The 23,990-nt window shown below is 33.2% G+C and overlaps 4 protein-coding genes across 6 annotated transcripts; 1 reads left to right on the top strand and 3 right to left on the bottom strand.

Moving 5' to 3' along the window:
- Positions 1-1,441: 1,441 nt before the first annotated feature.
- Positions 1,442-3,359, top strand: LOC140963079 (kxDL motif-containing protein LO9-177-like). 2 transcript variants are annotated; one of them, XM_073422306.1, is made up of 4 exons: positions 1,442-1,607; positions 1,694-1,846; positions 2,935-3,052; positions 3,148-3,359. In XM_073422306.1, the coding sequence occupies exons 1-3, from the start codon at positions 1,492-1,494 to the stop codon at positions 3,035-3,037; spliced, it is 372 nt and encodes a 123-aa protein (XP_073278407.1). In that variant the 5' UTR covers positions 1,442-1,491; the 3' UTR covers positions 3,038-3,052; positions 3,148-3,359. The 2 variants fall into 2 exon arrangements, with proteins under 2 accessions (XP_073278407.1, XP_073278406.1); XM_073422305.1 differs by having other exon boundaries at positions 1,444-1,607; positions 2,935-3,359.
- A 2,214-nt stretch (positions 3,360-5,573) lies between these two features.
- LOC140962829 (probable receptor-like protein kinase At5g18500) lies at positions 5,574-10,008 on the bottom strand. Its single transcript, XM_073421864.1, has 8 exons — positions 9,574-10,008; positions 8,412-9,100; positions 8,180-8,284; positions 7,720-7,842; positions 7,469-7,639; positions 6,980-7,109; positions 6,686-6,898; positions 5,574-6,071 (listed from the first exon to the last, which is right to left on the bottom strand). Exons 2-8 carry the CDS (start codon positions 9,077-9,079, stop codon positions 5,949-5,951), a joined length of 1,533 nt encoding a protein of 510 aa, XP_073277965.1. The 5' UTR covers positions 9,080-9,100; positions 9,574-10,008; the 3' UTR covers positions 5,574-5,948.
- Positions 10,009-13,064: 3,056 nt separating this feature from the next.
- Positions 13,065-15,638, bottom strand: LOC140962834 (glycosyltransferase BC10). The gene is made up of 2 exons (XM_073421869.1): positions 14,414-15,638; positions 13,065-13,874 (listed from the first exon to the last, which is right to left on the bottom strand). The coding sequence occupies exons 1-2, from the start codon at positions 14,978-14,980 to the stop codon at positions 13,233-13,235; spliced, it is 1,209 nt and encodes a 402-aa protein (XP_073277970.1). The 5' UTR covers positions 14,981-15,638; the 3' UTR covers positions 13,065-13,232.
- An 813-nt stretch (positions 15,639-16,451) lies between these two features.
- Positions 16,452-23,079, bottom strand: LOC140962830 (uncharacterized). 2 transcript variants are annotated; one of them, XM_073421866.1, is made up of 12 exons: positions 22,943-23,079; positions 22,020-22,166; positions 21,736-21,912; positions 21,170-21,252; positions 20,796-20,994; positions 20,136-20,257; positions 19,341-19,407; positions 18,279-18,329; positions 18,009-18,061; positions 17,677-17,887; positions 17,180-17,350; positions 16,452-16,794 (listed from the first exon to the last, which is right to left on the bottom strand). In XM_073421866.1, exons 1-12 carry the CDS (start codon positions 23,000-23,002, stop codon positions 16,732-16,734), a joined length of 1,404 nt encoding a protein of 467 aa, XP_073277967.1. In that variant the 5' UTR covers positions 23,003-23,079; the 3' UTR covers positions 16,452-16,731. The 2 variants fall into 2 exon arrangements, with proteins under 2 accessions (XP_073277967.1, XP_073277966.1); XM_073421865.1 differs by having other exon boundaries at positions 21,736-21,918.
- Between the last annotated feature and the right edge of the window lie 911 nt (positions 23,080-23,990).

A 23,990-nucleotide genomic window follows, 5' to 3' on the forward strand; every position in this document is an offset into this window, starting at 1 on the left:
ACATAAAAATTAATATTTTTTCATGAATGACGTCAGATCGGAAATCTGTCTTACAAAATTGACCCGTAAAACAGTCTCGCAGAAGTTTTTGTGCTATGTTTTTATAAAAATTAATATCATATTAAAGTTTATGGTACAAAAACTAATACATCAATCATGATTCTAATTTTATGGAATCATGGTTTGGTTCCTTCAAAAGTATCTACATTTTTAATACACAAAATCTATTTGGCACCGAAGCGTTTTCATAAAGCACCAACTGCAGATAAAAAACGATATGATACCGTGTCTTTTCTGGTAAGTGAATGAATACATGAATGGATCCAACTGTAAAAAATCACTTCATCAAATGCCTCAAATATGTCGATACTCAGTTGGTGAATGGTACAAACTATTGTTCTGCCTGTATTCGCCACATTCTTTACTGTCCGCATCACTATCGCAGCTGCTCTTGCATCTAGTCCAGTTGTAGGCTTGTCCATATAAAGATAATCGAAGGGTTAGCGACAAGTTCCACCGCAATTGTCAAGCATTTTCTTTGCTCAGTTGAAAGACTAGTAACAGCAGACATGCCAACCAATGCATCCTTGATCCCATCAAGCTCGATGGTTTCTAGAACTTCATTCACAAATTCCTGCAAAAACACCGTGAAATCATGTACTACGGCCAATAAAAAATGCAAACTATTAGGAAAATAGTCTATGTCTGATTCGGGGTCGTGTTTGTCTCTCACATTTTAATAGAAATTTAATTCGTTTTTTAAATACAAATATAATTTTCTTTCGAAGATTTCCGGATAAGGGAGCTTTCCAAAATAATTACCAAAATTTATCGTAGATGATATTTATGTGTTTGAAAGTTAATATCTATACTGTGATAATAAGTTACAAATGATAATATAAGTAAAATATTTTAAAAGTTTCCATATTTTTTTTAATCTCTTATACAAATTTAAATGTATCATATTTTTACCAAATAATTTTTTTAAATTATTTTTTATATTACACAAAACTATAATATTTAATGCACACATACATAATATGTGTGCCACAATCAATAGTATTTTTTAAAAAAATAAGGAACCTGCTTTTGCTATCCATCAACTGTATACTAAGTAAACTCTCGTGAATAACGTAATAGAAGCACATTAGTTGAGTAAACCGTAATAGGTAACTTCTGCATGTCATAATCGACCTAGAAAGTAATGACAATTTGATTTGCATACCCAATCCACCAACTCGAAAACTCGTTGGGCAGTCACTGGAATATTTTAAAATAACAAAAAAAATTAATTTTGCATATGTTTACTAGTTTATTATTATTGTCTTTACACAATAACACCGTAAAACAATTAGGAAAAGATGTTATGGGCTCAATGAAATAGCCCATACCCAATATATAAGAAGCCCAAAGATTGGCCCGATGTACTTTACTTTATACTGTTCAACTCCACTGTAAGTTCAGCTCAACACTGGATCGGTGAGATTATAAATGGCGAATCACGAAGGCGAATCGATTAGGACAGCATCCGAAGAAATTTCGAGAAGTTTTAAGACCCTAATCGACTCCCGGGACTTGGATTCCCTGAAGCAATCCCAACTCCTCATGTACGTGTAGATCTTGCACAATTTTGAATTCTTGATTCTGTAATGTGAAGTTGATTCATGTTTTTACCTTGGGAATAATGTTGCAGATTGGGGAGATTGCAGGACAGCAACGCTGTATTGTCGCACTTTAATGAATATTCCGAAAATTGTTTTACGGAGGTGTCTGCCGATTTTTCAAGGAACACCCGCCTCTTACGATCCATGAAATCTGATCTCGATTACATCTTTCAAAAGCTTAGGTACGCAATATTCATTTCCTGCAGTAGTTTTCTGGAAAATTTGTTTGAAAATCAGGCCTTACGTGTGATTTGAGTTGATTTCTTTGTATTTTTCTAATGTGTTTTATGGTCCCCGATGATTATATTTCTTCATTTTCAATGGTTTTCCGAATGGGCATTTGCTAAAATTCAGAAAAAAAGATTGTTGAGTGCAATAATCAAAATGTGGAGATTGAGCTGATATATGATTTGAAAAGATTTAAATTGCATGGTTGGCAAGAGCTGGGTCTTATAAAGATGATTTCTTGTTGGGATATGAAATGTCTACTACATCTCTTACTTGTGAATAGCTAGTTAGAAGCTCCACATTTATCATATAAACAGACAACTAGATCATATTCGGGCGGGTTTGGAAATTTTGATGGAGCCAAATGTATTTTTGCGAAAAAATTTACATGATATTTGGAGATGCAAATTTGTGGGTTGGACTTCCTTGTTTGCGCTGCCCTCTCCAAACTAGTTGAGATCGGTTGCTTGAATATCTCTTCTTTGTTTTGTTCTGTTTGAATTCATATTTAATAACTTCATTACATGTTTGTATTGGGATGATAACACTTTTCACCCTTCTTGTTTTGTTTGTTACCCTTTTTGGTCCTTTATGTAGTTAAGATTCTTTATGTATTTTCAATCCATCTGGGCATGCCTAGATGGTTCTAAATGCATGAATTTTCTGAAGATATGCTTTGAGAAAGAGATAAAGCAACGTTTGACAAAGAAAATTGCAGCCAATATATTGCAGTCGTCCATCTGTTTCCATTCCAACATATGACAGATTTCTTGTTTTTTGTTTGAGAAATTTTACACCATTGCAAGTGTTTCTATATAATTTATCTATGATTTATTTCATCAAAACAATTTTCTGAGTAATTCATTTTTTGATACTTTGCCTTATATTTTGTTCTTGGATTGTTTAAAAAAGAACGCCTCATCCATTGTTTACTCCCCATTGCCTATTGTTATTTTGCTTAGCTCTCATCTTTTCCAGAAACCAGTAAAACTTATGTGCTCGTCAAAATAGTTTACTGTTGTTATTTGTTTTTACTTCTTAGGAGCTTGAAGGCGAAGTTATTAGCTGCCTATCCAGATGCATTTCCTGATGATTCAACTATGGACGCCCTTGACCAAAGACCAGACCTCGAATTGCCTAGGTGACTGAGCACGTAACGGGTAAAATAACATCATATTCTTTCTTCTTTCTGGGATGAGTCCACAATTTCAAGAAACTTCTTGTTTATCCACCGCTGCTCTTTAAATCGCGACAGGATACATTTGTCACTACTGCATTGCTATCTCTTTCATTGTCGTTCGAGTTGTGTAGCAAATGGGTTCAAAGTGTCTAACCTTCTATTAAATGTGAGAACTTGGATTACAATTATGGGGAGGTAGTGATGTTTTACTTCTTGAGCGTCAACCAGAAATTACTTTACTGTTATTGTACAGATCAGATTTGTTGAACATGTTGAGCCATTTTGAATCCTGTGCATATTGGTTATTGGCATTATATATAAATTCATGAGAACGCTCCAATTTTTTAATTTTTTTTGGAAAAATAACTGTTCCTGAATATATAAACTGCAGAAAATAGGTTTTTTCGCATTGTAATTTGTACGAGTTAAAAATTGAAAATATATAGTGCTGGTTAGATGCCTGAATTTAATCCAACTATAATTTTAATTTTTAATATTTAAATCGGCAAAATAGCATTGCACAAACAATATAACAATTTAACATATATAATTATATTATAACATAAAACTGAATATCAGGTTCTTTTTAGAATAATATCAGGTTATTTAAGAATGCGAATTTTTTTTCACCTTATGTGACGAAGTTTTGTTTTCTATTACAAATTTTTAAAAATTATATTGTTAAGATTAAGAAACAAAGAAACAAATAAATAAATATTATACATTTCGGCCTACTTTGAAATACATGATATGATAAGTATGAGATAAATAATATAAAGATAAATCAAAGATAAGTATGATGATAAGATAATATATTGAATGTTTGACATAATTTAACAAGAGTGATTAAATTTATATATTAGATTGTTATGACAAAACTAACTTTATCATAAAAACTTTATTTTTCATTGTTATCGAGATCATGCACTTGCATATCTCAATTCTTGTATATGTTTCATTGTCAACAATTATAAATAAATTATTTATGAAATAAACATATATATTTTAAATTTTAAATTTAATTTGATGTGTGCTATACGCTAGTTCGTTTTTCACCTTTTTATATATTTATTTTATTTATATTTTACGTTTTAATATTTTTTTATTGTTTCATGAGTTTATAATTTGATTATGGATATTTTAAAATAAATTATTGACGAAATTTCGAAATATCTCAAGTTTAATAAATAGTATAGATTAATTTTAATACTAACTATTTAGTTTTACATTTTAATAACAAAAAATATATTTTTAAATTTTAATAAATTATGTATGTCATAACACAATATCAATTACAATTTTTTATCGAATGGATATCTAAAACTAATTTAAATCCCAATGCTTGAGAAATGAGGACAATAATGTCATTTCACAGAATTTATTATTTATCATGCAGATATCCCTATACATTAGAGAGATGTCTTCTCCATAGTGGACCAGTATTATCACGGGCCCATCCAATTTTTATGGGCCGCTAAAAAATGAACCAAACATAGGCTGAAGGATGATAACTTATTAATCATTTAGTTATCAAGTGTACCACTATGCTTTCGAGAATAAGAAGTATATATATGTTCGAAACAAGTGTATGGTAAAAATAGTTAAAATTAATTATTGACCGTTGAAAAAAATATTTAATTAAAAAGAAACATAATGGAATAAGTTCAGTAATATCCAAATTTCCATAAAAACATATATAAAAAATGTAATTTATAAAATATAATGCTAGAAAACACAAAAAATATTATTTGGCTATTTGCCTATGTTGATTCTGGAGAAACAAATGAACTTAGATCTACGTATATGTAAGAAATGAATCATTCATCATAAACAAAATTCAAATGTGTTGTGACATGATACACGAATATCTCAACAATGATATGATATTGTTCACTTTTGAGCTAAACTTAAGTCCTCATGGAACCTAAGTCCTTATGGATTTGCTTTTGGTCTTTACCCAAAAAACTTCGTATCAATGAAAATATCTTCCAACTTATATTAAACTATGATATTTCTTTTTATATTCAAATATGTGACTTTAGATGCATTCTCAAAAATCCTCCTTTCAAACGAAATTCAACCATTATTCTAATTGTTCAGGCCTTCCCTCAAACCTTATTAGTCCTCTAATCGAGGTCACTCCTCTTTACCATCTCAAACGAAGTTCTACCATTATTCTCATGGTACGAGTTTCTCCTCAAACCTTATTCGTCCTCCAATCGAGGTTACTCATCTTCACCGCGTTGGAGCGCACGTCTTACATGAAATAACGGGAGCATCACTCACCTCGAGAACTTATCAATGATTTTTATCGAGAGCCTCCACTTCCTTCGTTTGAGTATCTGATCATTCCATCCACATGACTTGATGTATCCACGACTCTAATACCACTTGTTGTACAATAGAGATCACATATATCTCTACAATGACATAATATTGTTCATTTTAAGCCTAAACAAAATGAATTTGACTAGCAATAAAACAAAACATACACGATTACAAAACGATTTTTTTTCATGAAACAATATGAAATAGCTAAAGAAAGAATCATCATAAATGTACACAAAACCCCTGTTTTTCTCCTAACCATCACAACTCAATCTCATCGCTAACTATTTATTTAAATACAAGAACATGAATGCTGGGAGAAGAGGAAACACATTTAAAAATGAAAAATAAAAACGAAGAAAAAACGGATACGAAATCCTCTCACCTATACATATAATATATATAGTTCACTAATTTCACCGACAGGTGCCTTTTAGACAGCATCTTCTAGAGCAAATTATGCGTTCCAGATCGAATTTTTTTGTCAGAACAAGTCTTCTTCAGCTCGAAAGATTGATGTTGTTGAATAAGTGAATCTTTGCTTATGTTCAAGAAATCCTTGTGCTTTCTGTCCTTAGGTCTTGGTTGTCACTTTTATCTGTGTCATAATTATCTTGGTGATGATCATTCTCTTGGCTACTTGATGCTCGAGTTCTTCTGTGCCTTCGATCCTAGAGAATCCAAGTAACAACGATAATTTAAGAGTGACATAGGACAAGGGATAAAACATACATGTATAAGATCAATGAACTTTACAAGCAAATCGAGTTTGGGTATTGAGATTTCAAGGAAATAAAGTCAACATCATTTAGAGCCCACCAGCTCGAGTTTATTTAGAGTGATATGAACACAACGAACAGAGGAATAACAAAATACATAAACACAGATGCATTAATTAAGTGAACAATGAAGATAATCCGATGCATTAACTATCTGCACAAACACAAGGGACAAGGCAACAGACTATTCTGAGACTTTGACACATGGTTTTCTAAAGTTAGAAGCAGTGACAATTTCATAATGATATATGGCGAGTTTGGATGCAAAAGCATTTGATGTTGACTTAAGTCCTACGTTAGAAAAAAGCAGAAACAGATTTATGTAGGAATATAGTGGTGAAAGTTGTTTTTTTTTTTTTTATCTTTTAACAAGAAGTTGAGACAGAATCTTAAAATACAATTTTTGTGGTTTAAGAAAAACATGAAATGTAGGAATATAAGCTTTTGTCCAAATAGCTGACACAAAAGTTTGAACTCTATGAGCATAGAAGAATCGGAGAACTGACCTCTCTTGGTATTGGATATTCTTCAGATTCAAGCATGCGGACAACCTGGCTCATCCTGGGTCTCTTGTCAGAATCCGGGTCAACGCATCTCAAAGCAGTCAAAAGGGCCTTTTTAAGGGCACGAGTCGATGGCCTTGTCTCAATGTTTGGATCTACCACTTCCTCTGAACGCCTACTTCCTACCATCATTTTCAACCAGTCAACTAGATTAACCTGCAATTGAAAGTTTTTTCATAAAATGCAACTAGACTGCATAGCAATAATACCATACAAGTGCGAACAGCTGATTAATACCTCCGACGAAGGGCGTCCATAGTCTACCGGATCCCTTCCAGTAATTGCTTCCAACAGTACAACCCCAAAACTATACACATCACTCTTTTCATTTAGAAGTCCGGTATTTACATATTCTGGAGCCACATACCTGAGAAATATTTGAATATAAACTTAGGCATGAAGAATGTTTGATGGTTGAATAGAGAATTTAGCGTGGAACACAATTATCTAGTTTTTTGACTCATCCAAACAATCTATAGGACCTAGGCCATGCTATTGTACTAAACGTTGTAGCCAAAAGTAATAATACAGCTCAAATCTTCTATACGGTATAGCAATCCAAGCGCTATCTTTGATTACTATGCCACGCAAACAGTGACTAGTACAACAAGGTCGACATTGCTATCCAACAATTTTGATACAATCTTTGGATGCTGAGCACAAATTGTAACAGATCAGTAGCTTCACAGTCACTGAGAAAAACATTAAAGTTATAAAAGAACTAACCCAAAGGTACCCATGACTCGTGTCGCGATGTAACTTTTCCCTGCACCAAGCAGCTTAGCCAGACCAAAATCAGAGACCTTGGCATTGAATTCTTCATCAATCAGAATGTTGCTCGACTTTATATCTCGGTGAACCACTTTGGGTTCAATTGCCTCATGCAAGTAGGCAAGACTGCAAAATGTATAACACATGTTATGAGCGAAGAAAAAAATTAAACCAAAAAAAGTAATATTACGGCTCAACCAACTTACGCTTTAGCTGTGCCAAGGAGAACCTTTATCCTAGCCTCCCAAGTAAGAAATCCATGGTGCCGCATAGCTCCATGGAGCCACTGTTCTAAATTGCCGTTGTTTACATACTCGTAAACCAGTATCCTAAAACGATAAAATTAAGTTCAGCAAGAGCAATTTAAGATGTTAAGAAAGAGTGATCATCACAAGCAAGAAACTGATATTTTGTTCTGATGTCTGCTCATGCTCTACACCATAAGTTCACTAGACTACAATGATTTTTTATTCAAACAATCTTCTAAGAGGAATCAAAATGTACCCTGCAAAAGGAAAAACATTATATAATGTATCTGCGCCCATTGAATGACCATGGACAAATTCAAAGGAGTTAAGCGAAATAGCAAAGAAAGGAACTCTATTGTGGATTACCAAGCAAACTTACAACTACAAAAACTAGGCATGATTTTATGCACATGTATACCTATGAGTTCCTTCAATACAATATCCAAAAAGCCGAACCAAGTTTTTGTGACGCACATGGCCAATAGCTTCAACTTCCACCCCAAATTCTTTTTCTGCTTGACCTCTGGATTACATAGATATAAAAACACACACACATATATAGAGAGAGATTAAAAAGTCATCTTTGTAGAAAAGTAATCAATGGCTATATATGAAGAAGATAAAAATATCACAAAAAATTCTAAACGTACAGGTTGTTGAGGAGCTTTTTAATGGCCACGGGAGCACCATGAGCGAGCTGTCCTCGGTAAACAATTCCATATCCACCTTCTCCTATAACATTTTCCTTCGAAAATCTATTTGTTGCAAGCTCAAGATCACGTAAAGTAAACCAATGACCCCAACCCAGATGAGAAAATTCAGGCAGGCCGCTTAGAGGAGATGGCACAGTTATTGGATGTGATGAAGAAGGCTTATACACGGTCAAAGTCCCCGAACTCCCTTCATCTCCAGATTGTGATCCACAATAATCTTTATCAACATTATGGAAAGAACCCGTTTGACTACTGTTATCTGAATTCTTTACTTGAGGAATTCCTAAATGGACCAAAACCTTGTCTGATTCTTTGTCACTTGATTTGTCATGAATTGTGAGAAGAATTCCATCATGTGGAACAAATCCATCGGTCGATATTTGCTCTACTCTTACTTCTTTAATTTCCTTTGAAACAGTAGGTATTTGGCTAAGAGGAAGTTTTTCCTGAGCTTTTCTTGATTTCTTACGTGAGGTAAGATAAAATGTTAATGCAAACAGGATTACCACAATCAAGAACCCAACAATAATTCCTATAACTTCCCAGACTTTGAGACCGAAGACGCCGGAACTCTTCGAGAGTTGTGTATCAAGATTAGAAGACATTCTTTAGGATGCTCAAACCACCTGTAGAATCGCACAAAAGACACCAAAATTGAGTTCAAGTTTGGTAAGCACAAACGGGCATTAAATTGAGACCATAACATGAGATAGTAATAATTCTTATTCCCGTCTTGAAAAATTTTACTATCCCTGACTTCTTTAAAGAAATATTATACCAAAGGTAGTTATTAATCAGCTAAATCCAACACATAACAAACCAATTAAGAATTAAACAGTAGTGATGGGGAGAAAAAGGTAAAAATAACTATACAGAAACAGTCAAAACACAAATAAGCACACTACCAGCGCGATGTAAACAAGATCCAAGATTATATATCGTGTCCTATATCACTGCTTGCAACATCGTACCAACACAAAATTAAGATGAGAAAATTGTTTCCTTAATTGAATTTACCAAACTAAAACTTACAACAACAAAAAAACATAAACTTGGAGAAAATATCACATCTCGAAAATCTTTTCATGATGTTACCTACCTTAGAACAGGATACACAAGAGAAACTTTGAAATCCCAGATCTTGAAATACCCATCGTTATATCATCAACACGTACAAGAAAAAAAAATGACTTCAGAAACAGATCTATATCCAAGAAAGCTTAAAAAATCCACTCTGATAAAGCCCACATTCAAGAATTCCCCAAAAATCAAATCTTTTCTCAAGAACTCTCACATGGCAAATCTATGTACATTCTGTTTGTAAGTTACAAAGAATCACCAAATATCATAGCTTTAAAACATCACACCACTCCCTGACCCAGTTGACAAAAACAAAACTGCTGCGTTTGCAAAGAATGTACTGGTGCACAGAATGCTAAATGTCACATATAAATTAAATGTGCCATTAATGATTTGATAATTTTTGTTAGTGGTGAGGAATGAATGTATATATTATACGTATATGTGTGTATATATGTATATTATATGGAAGATGAAGAGTGTAGTTGTCAGTGGTAGGCCATTGGAAAATGGCTTATAACAATCACACAAACGGCAGTAGACCGGAAGACAAAGCATCATCCTTCCACTTTTTTATTTATTATAATAATAATTATTATATATATATATATATATATATTGCTACTTTTTGTATATATCTCCCTGTACGCAAGGCAAAAAGTATATATATATATATATATAACTATCATTTTATATATATATATATATATATATTGCTACTTTTTGTATATATCTCCCTGTACGATATATATATTGCTACTTTTTGTATATATCTCCCTGTACGATATATATATTGCTACTTTTTGTATATATCTCCCTGTACGATATATATATTGCTACTTTTTGTATATATCTCCCTGTACGATATATATATTGCTACTTTTTGTATATATCTCCCTGTACGATATATATATTGCTACTTTTTGTATATATCTCCCTGTACGCAAGGCAAAAAGTATATATATATATATATAACTTTGATTTATTGAATTAAAGAAAGCATGCCACTCATGCCATGGCAGCTGGAGTTTTTGTTAGCTGGTGAATTGAATATTTTATCTGCTTAGTGCTTATATATCTTTTCAGCATATATATTTGTCATGTTGTATTATAATATAATTTATTCATGTTGGACGACTTAAGTCGGCTCTTTCGAGTTGTATACATAAAATTAGACAATATTTTCTATCGAGTTAATTTTTTATGTTGAGTTAGGTCAAATTTTTGGTCAAATTTTTTATCTAAACATTATATCAGAACTCAAACTCATCGCTATGTGTTGGACTACTATATGGATTACCTGATAATGTAAACTTCATGCTCCAGTTGTTCATTCTGAACATGAGAGGAATGCGTTAATCCTTCCCTTGAACTAAGTTTTGATGTTGAGTTAGTGCAAGTCTGATTCTTTAACAAATTAATTTATGATAATAGCAATAATAACTTTTGCTAATGTTTTAACTAAATACAAAAAATGTTGACTACTTGACATGTCGATACGGTGAAATCATATTCATCCACTACATATCGAATTACGGTAAAGAAAAATCCAAAAAATATATATATATTATTTTATTAACGACTAGGTTTTTAACATGGCTTCATTAGGGGTGGAGAAATATACATAATTATCAATATACTGAAGTTATCGTAACGAAAAATACTGAATTTATCGAAATTTTCGGTACGATATGGTATCACGCCTAAGTTATGGACTTTTGTGTAGTTTATTTTTCAATAATATATTTTCCTTAATTATTGTTGTCTGTTGTTATGATCACGTTAAGACATTTATACTTGTTTTAACTGAATTTAAATAGTGTATTTATTATCATTACCTGCTCCTAAACGCTTTTAAGACTTTAATTGTTGAAAATTTTCTTGATCAATGCTTACCATTAAGGAACTCCATCAACCATATTACCTGTATTATTATATGATGAATCATCAATACAATAGGGTGAATTTTTTATTTTTATTTTTTGTCATTAGTATAAATAAATGGATAAAAGAATCTCTTATTTTATTTAACAAAAATTACACTCAAAGTATACCTTAATAAATTTATAATCTGTCTATAATCAAGTGTTATCATTTTTTCGAAATTTTTAAATAACGAGATCTCAAGCTCAAGGTCCCGTTCCGACTTAAAAAAGCCGAAACCAAAGAAATATTGGGCTTTTTTTTTTATCCTACTTAAAACAGTGAGTCATTAGAGCTAATTAAGAATTCATAATTGTAGAAGGTAACCGGCCCGGAGACTCGCATTTAATCACCACTTAAATGCCAGTTGGGTCGGTTTGATTTGGTCAAAAAATTAGTAAATGCAAATATATTTTGAATTAACATAGTTTTATGCTCTGGTTGGTACGTGTACGATGGGATAAGTAAATGATTACTAATTAAAGTGATAAAAATGAGAGATATGGATTAATAGTATGGTGAGATAAATAACATGGTGTTTGATATGATTTTAAAATTATAGATTAATTTTGTAAATTTTATTGTAATGACCAAAATGCCCCAAGTACTAATTAAATATATATTTTTAACATACTTGGATAGATAATTAAATATTTGTAATTATAATTTATATGTATTAAAATTAATTTAAATCATTAAACAAAATAAATTAAAATTTAATAAATATTTATTTTCACAAAAGAATTAATTAACAAGATTACAAATTTATAAAAATTTAATTTAAGATAGATTTACATTACAATTTATTTTCTTTAAATGATTGAAAATAATAAAAATATATGAAAAAAATTTATAAAAATTTAAATATTATATTAATTATTAAATTTTCACTAATTTTAATTTTCATATTATATTGAAGAAGGCAATTCAAGGGTATTACTATCAATATATAATCTTATCATGATCAATATTCAAGAATTATACATTATCACACCTTTTGAGGAGGGATATTTAATCACACAAATAACATGAATAGTATGGACTTTCAATCATAATCAAAGGCCTACAGACTAAATAAAAAATGAACCAAACGTGAGATAAGATATGATTATTTAATCATTTCTTTATCTTGTCTACAAAACATAACCTTTTAACACATGTATAATCCAGTTGGTAATAATGTAATCGAACATACATGACGTTCCTTGGGTAAGTACGTCACTAGTGGATCCCTCTCATTAGAACAGGACAAACTCCTATTTAAATCACAACACCGACCCTCCGATAAACAAATTAAGACATCTCTTCGACCTTATTTAACTCGATTATATTGATTTCTTTTATTCGATTCGAAGGTTCTCAAGCCGCTCACGAACAATTGTGCTCGAACTGATAATCTATCTACTATTGCTCAAAAGAGTTAATTAAGTCGAACTAAATATACTGTACTAAATTTCAAACTAACTCGAACCCAAATTAGTTTGTTTTTCAAACTGAAAAATATGAATGAAAAAAGATGAATGCTAACATTAGGTTCGATTGGATTTTGTTTGAAATCAGTGTTGACATGATAAACATTTACATAGCTAATGAAACAGGCTTTTTTTCAGCCATTGTTGCCATCCAATTAGCAGTATAAAAATATCGGCTGTGGGCATTTACATTAAAAAAAAATATAGCAATTCAAGAGGTCTACGAAATATATTGTAAGAAAAGGGTGAAAATAGGACCCTTATCCATGTAACATAAGAACATCTAAAATCCCAAAACCTTTGATGTTAGATTCAATAAAGGTTCCAAAGCACTGGCATCAAATTTTCTTGCAAAGAGGTAACAAATATGTGTCTTCTCAGAGTTGTATGAACACAATGTGCCGTTATTCCTAATCGACTGTATGAAACTCTCTGTTATGTTAACTGCGGAGAAAGATGCAGGATGTGGGGCGATTTGCGACCAGTCAACATAGGTAATGGTTCGATTTGCATTAAGGGAACCATGGAACATGTGTAAAAAGGTCGGAATGTAATGCTCGTCAGGATAGCAAGAAGGCGTACAATACTTCTTGAAAATTCTGTAATATTTGGTGTCAGAAATAATCTTGATTGCTAGAGTACGGTGAAGTTCGAACCATTGAGATCCTTTTCTCCAGTCGGCAAACTTGATGTCAGGTCTCATGCTACGGCTGTACCGGCCACGGCCATAACGAGAAGGGTCGTCGAACGACTCCACAAAACTATGAGTCGATTCGATGAGATAACTGTAGATAATTGGGAAGTTGTAAATCGGGACACAACTCTCTGATAGGAGGATGAACCGCTCATTTGAGAAGTCGAGAAGGGCATTTGCTAAAAGTCGTTTCTCTGCATCGACTAGGGATACTGATCCCCATTCAACACCCTGCAAATAGATGGAATTTGTTGAGGTTAATACGAAGAAAAGGAGAGTGGTAAACTTTAGGAGTTGTCCTCCCTTCACCAGCATAGATAATTAGTAACTTGATGCGGCGGAACGGAAAAATGAGAATCTAACTTTTGAATTATGTTAATGACAACATATATCAGCACAAAAATTCATTCAGCTAATCTGCAAAATTCATCAATTTTTTGCATGTCACGTGAAATCTAAGAAAACTCTGCAAGATATGATGTGATTTCTCAATTATATGTTTATGACTGCATGCAACTATAAACGGCCATTGTCTATCTTCCTAAGGCTCAACGAAAAAGTAAAGCCACTGCATACTTCCGTCCCAATGCAAACTAATCTCCTATATAAACACGATATCTTGCACATGAGAGAACATAACAAACTAAAATGGAATAAACACAAATACTAAACAAACAAAACACTTGAGCATTCTCCACAGGTATCAAACCAAGATGAATTCAAGCCACAGTAATCTACTTAAAAATACATCATTTCTCAAGAAACTGTACCTGACTAGGGATCTGTCGATTGTAAAAAACAGAGTCCTCGGTCACATTTAGATCAAACCTCGGATGTGTGTGCAAATAAATAGAATACTTTTCCACATCTTGGCCCTTAAAGAACCTCTCCCACAGCGGTAGCATCGGTAACGGACCTCTTGTCAAGAACATGAATGCCACCCTGGGTACTTTCTTGAAAGGAAACTCTTCCTTTTGAGGCACCATCGATGCCCTCCAAAACAACTCCCCATCTGTCATCCCATGGTTCAAATTCCTCGGTCTGATGAAACTCTCTATGCTAAGGCAATCCTCCCTTTCGCATTGAGCCTCTATCTGAGGAGTCTCAACACTAAACTGCATGGAATCTATGTAACTATGGCTAATAGTAAACCGATCATCCTGGATGGTTAAATAACGATTAATGTGAGAACTAGAAACTAGACCTATAACTACTCCCACTACAAAAACTATCAAGGTCGTAATGAGCTTCAACAAACTGATCGATGAGTCCACCCCAGTCATCACTGATGAATTAAATCCTTTCTCCGCATCATCTTTCTCCCTGCTCTTTGCCATTTCTTCCCCTTTTTCCACTTTTCGTTTCTATTTCTAATCGCCCCACTTGATTATGCAAACTTATTACCAACCAGCAACCCAAGATTGAATCTTTCTATTGAATTTTCAAAACCCAATTATCGAAATTCAAAACCCGCTTCAGTTATAAATCCCAGCTCAAAAGTAGGCGAGGCGAAACCAGACTATGATCAATCAAGACTCAAAATTGACTCAAAATCGCACAAAGATTTGAGTCCTGAAGAGAGGATCCGACCCCCCAAAAAAAAATCAAATCTTTAAACGTGCCACCACTCCAAATTCGACTCAGATCTTCAGCAACCAACTTCGACTAGGTGAAAAGGTGGATCATAAAAATACCCACAAGAGATTTCAGAAGAATAAAAAATATTAAATCCTAACAATTGATTCTTGGGCAAAAAACACATGAATACAGAAGAATCGGAGGATGAAACGATCAAAATAAATATGGAAGGCAAGAGAGCGTAAGAGAGAGGAGAAGGAACGTGGGTATGCGAATAATCTTGAATGGGTCGGAATTGGGTATGCGCTGTACAGCCCCACGGAGAGATTTTGAATTTGTCGTAAGATATTGGATGCATTTGTTGACATTGTTTAAGTTATGGGGGAAGCGGCAGCAAAGTAGCTTTGTGAGAGGCGACAATCTCAAAGCATTAGTGGAATATATTCTTAAAAAAATCAAATTTATCCTTACATCAATGACCAATGGACCACTTTATTTTCATTCTCGAATTAAAAATAAAATAAAATCAATTCACCCATAAAAAACTGGAGGAAGTTGGTGAAAAATCCTCAATCAAAATATTTATTTGGATTAACTCTCTACCCACAAAATTGTGGTACTATGTCATACAAAATGTGGTACACTTCATGTGGAAATGTGGTACTAAAAAAGTACCCAGGGACTGAACACAAAAAAAATCGACGGCTGGGGACTGAAAGCCAATTTTCAGAAAAAACTGCTATATAAATTTTTTTTTATAAAGCGAATGTCTCAGCCTACTGATATAAATTATTTTTCATGTTAAAAATATTAATTTATAAATATAAATCAAATCGATTATTTATGCTATTTATTTTTTCATAGAAATATTGATCTAATCCGACGGACGTCCACAGCCAAAATTATCATAGAAATGTTGATCTAATCCATCGGAACAATTCAGTATAAGTTTTTTTAAAAAAAATTTGAACCCTCCATCTAAGTCGATGCATCTATCTTGAATACGCCACTCCGGACGATTAAACTACTATAGATGGTTAACAATTTTCTTGTTTGCATTATTTCGAAAATAAGACGAGATCTCGTTGTAACAAACTTCTCGTCCAATTTATAAAAAAAAATAGGAGAGGGGAAACGTAATAATTGTTTAACAAAGACCCCACTTAGAATGGTTGTCCTATACTCAGGTAGTAGATCCACAGAGCCAAGGTAGGAATTTCTTGTGCAAGGTTCATTATAATTTTAGCATTTTTTCCAAATAGCTAAAAGTGTCGAATAATCTTATTCATGATAAGTTTATTCGATATACAGATACATAGCACATCTCCAATAAAATGATGATATATACAGATTCTTGAATGGATTCCATTTCCTCGTTTACATGCACAAAGCACCTTTCTTTGATCAACTTTCTATTCCATTCCTGAACGTTTTGATCAATCTGGTAGGGAAAAGATGTTTCATACCATGAAAAGTATCGCCATTATTTTGACTTGATATTTCCATCTTTTCAAGAAACATTATCCTCCTTGAATGGACCAGAATCGCATAATAACTTCATAACATGTTCCATCTGTGTAAAAATTAATCGACAATAGTTATTACCGGAGAAACAAATTCACATAAAATCCAGAACGGGTTTGAACTTGATGCTCACAAGTCAAAATTTACATTTTTAAAATTACACTTAGTGATGTGTCATCGATAATTCCCTCACCTTCTAAAGGATCCCATGTCACCTAGTGGTATCAATGATCTCTCTGTGTACATAGATCCCAACTTCCATCTTTGAAATAGGAATAACAAAAGATATAGAAAAGGATACAACAAAATATTTTTGCCCTACTTACACAAAAGATTTACACGCGGGTGCAAACAAAAATACGGAGGACAACGTAGGATCCAGTAAAAAGTAACAAATATTGCTCCTTCACTTTCTAGATAATGTGTGCAATTACCTGAGCACTCTCTCGTACCAAGAAATTGGATATGACTTTCCTAAAGTCCTCATCCAGAATATAGTGCAAGCTGTAGGTTTCCACTGGCAGATAACCCCTCTGAATTTTATGCTCACCTTGTGCTCCAGCCTCTACCTTATCAAGATTAAGTTCGATAGCTGCATCTATAGCCTGCACGAATGAACACGAGTGAAACATGGGTTTCAATAATTCATCCTCTGAAAGCATATCTAGATTTGGAACCACTCCCCTCCTCCCCCAAAAAGAAAACTGATTATATTCGGTATAAAATCTGAAGCCATCTGTCATCTCAAAGATGCAGCAGTCCTCAACAAAAACTGTTTGTTCCATGGTTTTCAATGAAAATACTATATTTCTAGAAAAAATAAATAAATCTCTGTTATCCTAATTAAAAAATAAAAGATAAAAATAAAAAAAGTGAAACATTCCCACAGAGTAACATGATAACAAGAGTAGAGGAGAAGAAAAAGGAAAACCTGATAGTAACATGCTTCAAAATGCAAATTTGGGTAGTATACACGAGGGAGACATCCCCACAAGCGTCCATATAAGGTATCTCCTCCAATGAGATTTAGGGCTCCTGCTATAAGTTCATCCCCTTCTTCTGCGGTAACAAGCAGCACATGATCACCCATTTTTGAAGCCATATAGTGGAAGAAATCTCTGGTCAAATAAGCACTACCCCACCTGAAGCCATATTACGTTTTTTTATTACAAATAGAATTCCAAGCATAATCAACTGTCAACATCTTGAACCAGAAAGGCAGAAACTATAATACTTTATGCAAAAAAGGCTGAAAAAACCAACTTATTATCTGTGGTATTCCTGTAGAACTTATAGAAGGTATCCCAGTGCTTAGCCTGTAAATACAAGCAACAAAGACAGTGAGAATCTAAACAAGATATTTATGTGGAAAATTTGGTAGTTAGTTTATTGAATGAATTGATTCGTAGTAATTCTTCTACACGCATATTCTGGCAGGATTCACAAAATTTCAATTTATGAAAAATAGAATCCTGTAAGTCTGCACAGATGTCATTTAGTACTGAATTTGAAAGGAGCCAATTAACTTCATACCTTGATTTCATATCCTCGTAGTCGTTTCATACTCAAATTTTGGGCAGAAATCTGCATGATGGAAAACATGCACATTACTAGCAACTTTTGCATGTGAAACTAGCAATTCATGGGACCATGAGCTATCCAAACATTTTTTGGTGCTAGGTTGACATAATATGCTAGAATAAACCATTAGGCACAATGTCACCCCAATTTTGATATTAATTTACCAGGAAAAAGAAAATATCAAACAGTTTGTCCCTTATTACATGACTTGAGTATAATTGAAAACATTAAAATGGACATCATCCTCAACATGTTTGCACAGGTTTTGAAACTTTTAATAAAAAATTAGTAAAAGTTAGAGGCTTTTTGAGACATATCTGTCGTAAACTTAACACCTTACTTTATAATTTGTTTTATACAAACTGTCCTAGCTTCTAAAGTAACAGTGTAGCACAATCGCAATCTAGATTCTGCAAAAGTAATCCCTTATTATTCAAATCCTCTGGTAATATTTTTAGATATTTCAATTCAAGTTTTTGATTTCTTGATAGGTTACTGAAATTTTAAATGCACCACGTACAGGAAATCTTTTTAATGCTTCAAACTGCGGTAGCTTAAATCAGATGGAAGAACTGAAGATCAATGAGAAAAGGTTATAATTGGGAATCACAATAAATGCCAATAAATTCCTTGAGAATAGATTGTTTTACTGCATTAAGAGTTTATGAAGCAAAAATGACGGTTGCCAAGGCTCTTAAAATGAGTTCAGGATCAAATCAGATTATACTTTTATTCTTTTGCTCCCTCAGTATGTCTTTTCATTGTGCTAACCTGCGACAAATTTATCATTCAGCTGCCATACATGTTTACAAGTCCCAACTGTGTCTAACACCCATCTAAGCATCATTTTACCTTGGCATATATACCAGTATCACAAATGCATATGTGGCAACTGACTACATTTCAAGACGTAACTTTGTAGATCAACAACTAAAAATTGAATTTTAATGGTCAAGCATTCAAGACAGGATTAAAAATTTAAAGAAAGATACTAAAAATTAAGCCTACGCACACCTTCTTTCGTTCTTGACGAATATTTTTCCTCTTACTTTGCTTCATGTCCATTAAGAAATCATCAAAACTGTGAAGCAACACCACAAAATCATAACACAATATCCAGTTTCATAAATTATTCATTTAGTAGAAGTGCTATGCTATGAGGAAGTGGTACTGAGATCAGGATGACATCCCCATGATTTAATGCCTAGAACCAGGGATCATCTCAAAAGTATCATAAATCAGCTTACATCAATAACAACAAACATAGTACAAAATACTTCACATAACAATATACTCTTACAAATAATATGATGCATCAAAATAGATTATATAGCTTCTATGTACTATGTTTGTTGTGATTGATGATTTAGCTTCTAAACATTTTCTTAATAGATGTAGTACCATTTGAAAATCATATAATCTTTCGTCCACTGTTCCACACACATCTTTAAATCGTCTATTACCTTTCGTTATTTACTACAACAGGACCAATAGTTTAGTGGTGAGTTGGCGTCGCTTCGTCTTGTATATTTGTGGTTCATATGATTTATACTTTTAAGATCTCATGGTCGGACTGGAATATGAAGAAGACCTTTTACTTTTAACAGTGATATTTTTTCCTTTTTCGAGAAAAATTGTACAATAAGCAAATTAATCTCTCTCTAAGTTTAGCCTATTCACAAGAAACCATGTAACACAAATATATATTTTGAAGTTAATGAAACCTTAAATGTCCTTTTTCTATTGATTTTCCATAAGCACAGCAATTGCAATTAGCAAATAAGCAGCTACATGCATGATTCACACTACCTTCGGTAATTACGATTTTTCCAGTGATACTGCATTCCGATCCGCTGCAGAAAACCTCTTTCTTTTAATTTCCCACAATCACTTGAAGAGGGAAAAGTGATGTGCAGCGATGAAACTTGAAACTGGAAGGACATGAATCTTGTTACATTCAACACTGAGAAATAAGAAATGATTTGATTTCACTAATTGGAAAGAGAAGAATACAAACAAGATAAAAATATGACATCTAATTATCTACAGCAAAACTGTGACATAGTTTGAGGTTAAACAAAAAACTTTGAAAAGATGAGAGTAATGGTTTTTCCCTTCACTTAGTTCTGTGAATAGCCAAAATTCCATTTACAAAAGTAACATTTTACCAGTATCAGAATTAGAGTGGTCATTGAGGTCTAATGAAATGATGAGTACTAAAGTAGACACAAGAAAACACACTCATGTACAATGAAAATTTTCACGAGTACAATTTTTTGTTTCCAAAACAGATGAAACCTATTCAAAGCTAAATTCGAATTATGGGTGTTCTGTACCAGAAAGCAAGAAAATAAGATGATATCATGTGATACAGGAAAGGGATAAAAAATCCAGAAACAGTGAAAGCTGAAACGTTTAATATCAAGTAACTAGAACGTTTGGAGAGAGATGGCTAGGGCAAGTAACTACCTTAACTGTCAGTTCCAATAATGAAGAGACTAAATTATCAAAGACTTGATCTCGGAACATTGTATTACGGACTAATATCCTTGGGCCGGTAACTGGAGTGAAAGGCACACAGCATTGCAATTTTGGATAATATCTCGACCCATAACTGTAATAGGCGTCCGCCCATGAATGATCAAACACATATTCACCATAAGAATGGCTGCGAAATTCAAATAAAAGAGAGCTAGGTAAAAACACGGAGACAGTCTTATCCAATTACAAATGTAAGTAATGACAGGGTGTTTGAGTATGCATCAACCTTTGCATATAATCATATAAAACAAGTGCTACTTTGTGGTAACTGATTGCAAAACAGTCTGTGAGATAAAAAAAACCTTTTCAGGTAGAGAGGAATCACTCCCAAAATGTTATTGCTGTCATCCCTGGCAATGATATGATGTGGAACCCATCCTGTTTCCTGAAGTTGCGAAGAGACAATTGCTATGCCAATCATCCGGGCAAACACAAATGATGAGAGCGGAAGAAAATGAGCAGATTCACGATGAAACCTAATGGTTTTTTTCATATTGAAATCTCAAGATATTATCAGTAAATCAACGGATGTGACCTTTCATCAGCCACCGATGCTATCAAACACAATTGGAATCTGGTTCCTTTAATTAATACCTTTCCAGGCTCTCAAAAAGCTGAGTTAATGGCTTCAGAATCTAATTAGCTTGCAGCATGTTAATGTTTCTGATTTTACATATTACACTTTTTTTTAAAAACAGAACCTTCAAGTGCAAGAATGAAAGATCTATACTTCTAAATGAAAAAGACTCGTCGAAGGATCTTTTTATGTAGCATACAAAGCATGATTGAAGCGTACATATTGTTTACCTAAGTAGATACGAAGAAAAACCTATGCAAGAGCCAAGGCAAACAAGTTGATATTCCTAACCTTAACTGCACAGCCGGTCTCCTCCAGGGCTGAAAGAAAACCATGACTGAGAAATGGATTAAAGCTCTTGGGACCTGATGCATCAAGACTGCAAGCATCCCAATCATCCGATGAAATCTCTGAGATAGACGAAACCACCGAAACTGTTACCTTTTTGTCTTTATCAATATTTGTTGCCTGACCCTTGAGCATATCAGAGTAGAGCGGACTAAGATCAACACCATGATTATCTAACAACACAAGGTCCTAAGTACCGAAAAAAATAGATTATTACAAGTAAGCACCTCTGCCTCCAACTCTATCAATTTGAACTCTCCAAGAGATAGCTCTGATTTTGCTGTCTCCAGAGCCTTTCTTTGTCCCCAAAATAATGCTTTGATGCTAAACCCAGTAACTGAGTTCTGGATGTATCTTTTAGAGGATGATTTGCCCTGTACTTGCAGAATAGATGTGATTTGTACATAGCAGAAATACCACGCTGGGAAACAATCTCTCTCATAATGAAACAAATGGCAGAGTCTCTTCTTTCTATACATCTAAAAAATTAAGTGGTACAGTTCCAAACATAGTAATGCAATACGGATTGACGAAAAACACATTAAGTTCCACGAAGCAGGTGTTCCACGGAATGTGTGATGACACAAGTAATTTTAATAAAAAGTAAAATAGTAAGCAATTCCTATTAAACCCGTTACTCGGTGCTAAACAAATACGAAATTGGAACGGTGCAAGTATTTTATGCATACATCATCTTTATTTTTAATGCAAAACAATTTGTAAAAAATGAGTATTTGTAGATGGCAATCTCAAAATTATCGAGCTCCAAAGATATAAACTGACAAACCAAAATGGAGCTTAGCATCCACATATAGCGATAGTTCTCACCAATCAACAATTTAACGTAATCATTACATAACATCAAAATACAAATGAGAAAAAAAATAGAAGAAAAAGTCAAGATACGAACTTTTCCCCCACTAGACAGTCCTTCAGTAAGAGCACATCAAGACGACAAGAAAAGAAGAATTATGCATATAAAAAAACATCCTGAAGTAATTCTCAGCTCTACACGGAAAAAATCAAGATTCTTGAGACCCATAATCACACAATCATATCCCTCCAAACTTCAGGAGTGAAATAAAAAAATTAACACTAAAACAATCGATAATCCAAGAAAAATTCAAAAAGAGAAATCGGAGCTGCTTACAGCGTGTTGTCGGGTGTGGCCTCCTAGGAATGGAGAAGGAGCTGCCACGGCACCTGCCATTGATAGATGAGGCTTTCGTTTCTTCTGTTTTTCTTATTTTTGGCGAGTCATATTACCATTTTTTTTACGGTACACCAACATATTTTCCCAAAATTAACTTATTTTCAATATTATTCTTCTCATTTATAAATTATTATTAAATTAAACATTCAATAAAATTTAAAAAATCTTATATAAATTAGGTTATAATTATGTGTGCATAATTTACTATTTGAGATGATAGTGGCACATATCGAAACACATAAAAACAAATACGAGCAGCATTCATTCATACTCTTTGCTGAAACAATTTTTTTTTCTATAAGTATTAATTTATTTTAAATTAAATAACTTAAAAAATTAACGAGCCCAAATCTAGAGTGGGTCTCATGTGAGATCGTCTCACAGATAGTAATCTATGAGACGGGTCAACCCTATCCATATTCATAACAAAAAATAATACTCATAGCATAAAAAGTAATACTTTTTAATGAACGACCCAAATAAGAGATCCGTCTCACAAATACGACCCGTGAGACCGTCTCACACAAGTTTTTGTCCCAAATCTAATCTAGGTTCGTCAAGATAACCAAATAACAAATTCTGGACTTAAAGAATCGGATCCAAATCATGGGAATCGGGAAGGAAAAACTCGGACACAAATACAAAGAATATAGAAATCTTGTTACTAAGGAGGGGCATTTACCGAGCTAGAAGCAAGCAACGATAGGCATTCTTTTAATTTTTTAATTCATCACGTATTTTAATTATTTCTTTTTTGACAAAAAATCAAGCGTCACATGAAGATTTTGGAACTGCAAGCTTTAGTCCCCATTATTCACAAAATCTCAAGCTCTCAAATATTCGTATAATAATCAATGTCATAGACTCGATACAGAGAAAACCAAAGGAACTTAAAATCTTGTGATAATTCCCACAAGCCCAGAAAATGTAACATGAAGTTTCCATGAAAACGTGTGAAGATCAACAAATCCCATGAGGTTCAAGA

This window comes from Primulina huaijiensis, chromosome 17, assembly GCF_012295235.1.
Source record: "Primulina huaijiensis isolate GDHJ02 chromosome 17, ASM1229523v2, whole genome shotgun sequence".
Classification (NCBI taxonomy): Eukaryota; Viridiplantae; Streptophyta; class Magnoliopsida; order Lamiales; family Gesneriaceae; genus Primulina; species Primulina huaijiensis.

Bases quoted from the DNA above. Each gene is read 5' to 3' on its own strand.
- LOC140963079 (XM_073422306.1), top strand. From the start codon at position 1,492: ATGGCGAATCACGAAGGCGAATCGATTAGGACAGCATCCGAAGAAATT. The intron at 1,608-1,693 runs GTACGTGTAGAT...ATAATGTTGCAG, and splicing joins AAGCAATCCCAACTCCTCAT to ATTGGGGAGATTGCAGGACA. The intron at 1,847-2,934 runs GTACGCAATATT...TTTACTTCTTAG, and splicing joins TACATCTTTCAAAAGCTTAG to GAGCTTGAAGGCGAAGTTAT.
- LOC140962829 (XM_073421864.1), bottom strand. From the start codon at position 9,079: ATGTCTTCTAATCTTGATACACAACTCTCGAAGAGTTCCGGCGTCTTC. The intron at 7,110-7,468 runs GTTAGTTCTTTT...AATATTTCTCAG, and splicing joins CGAGTCATGGGTACCTTTGG to GTATGTGGCTCCAGAATATG. The intron at 6,899-6,979 runs GTATTAATCAGC...TTTCAATTGCAG, and splicing joins ATGGACGCCCTTCGTCGGAG to GTTAATCTAGTTGACTGGTT.
- LOC140962834 (XM_073421869.1), bottom strand. From the start codon at position 14,980: ATGGCAAAGAGCAGGGAGAAAGATGATGCGGAGAAAGGATTTAATTCA. The intron at 13,875-14,413 runs GTACAGTTTCTT...ATCTATTTGCAG, and splicing joins ATCGACAGATCCCTAGTCAG to GGTGTTGAATGGGGATCAGT.
- LOC140962830 (XM_073421865.1), bottom strand. From the start codon at position 23,002: ATGGCAGGTGCCGTGGCAGCTCCTTCTCCATTCCTAGGAGGCCACACC. The intron at 18,330-19,340 runs GTGTGCGTAGGC...TCCATCATGCAG, and splicing joins TTCGTCAAGAACGAAAGAAG to ATTTCTGCCCAAAATTTGAG. The intron at 17,351-17,676 runs GTTTTCCTTTTT...TCATTCGTGCAG, and splicing joins TTGAAGCATGTTACTATCAG to GCTATAGATGCAGCTATCGA.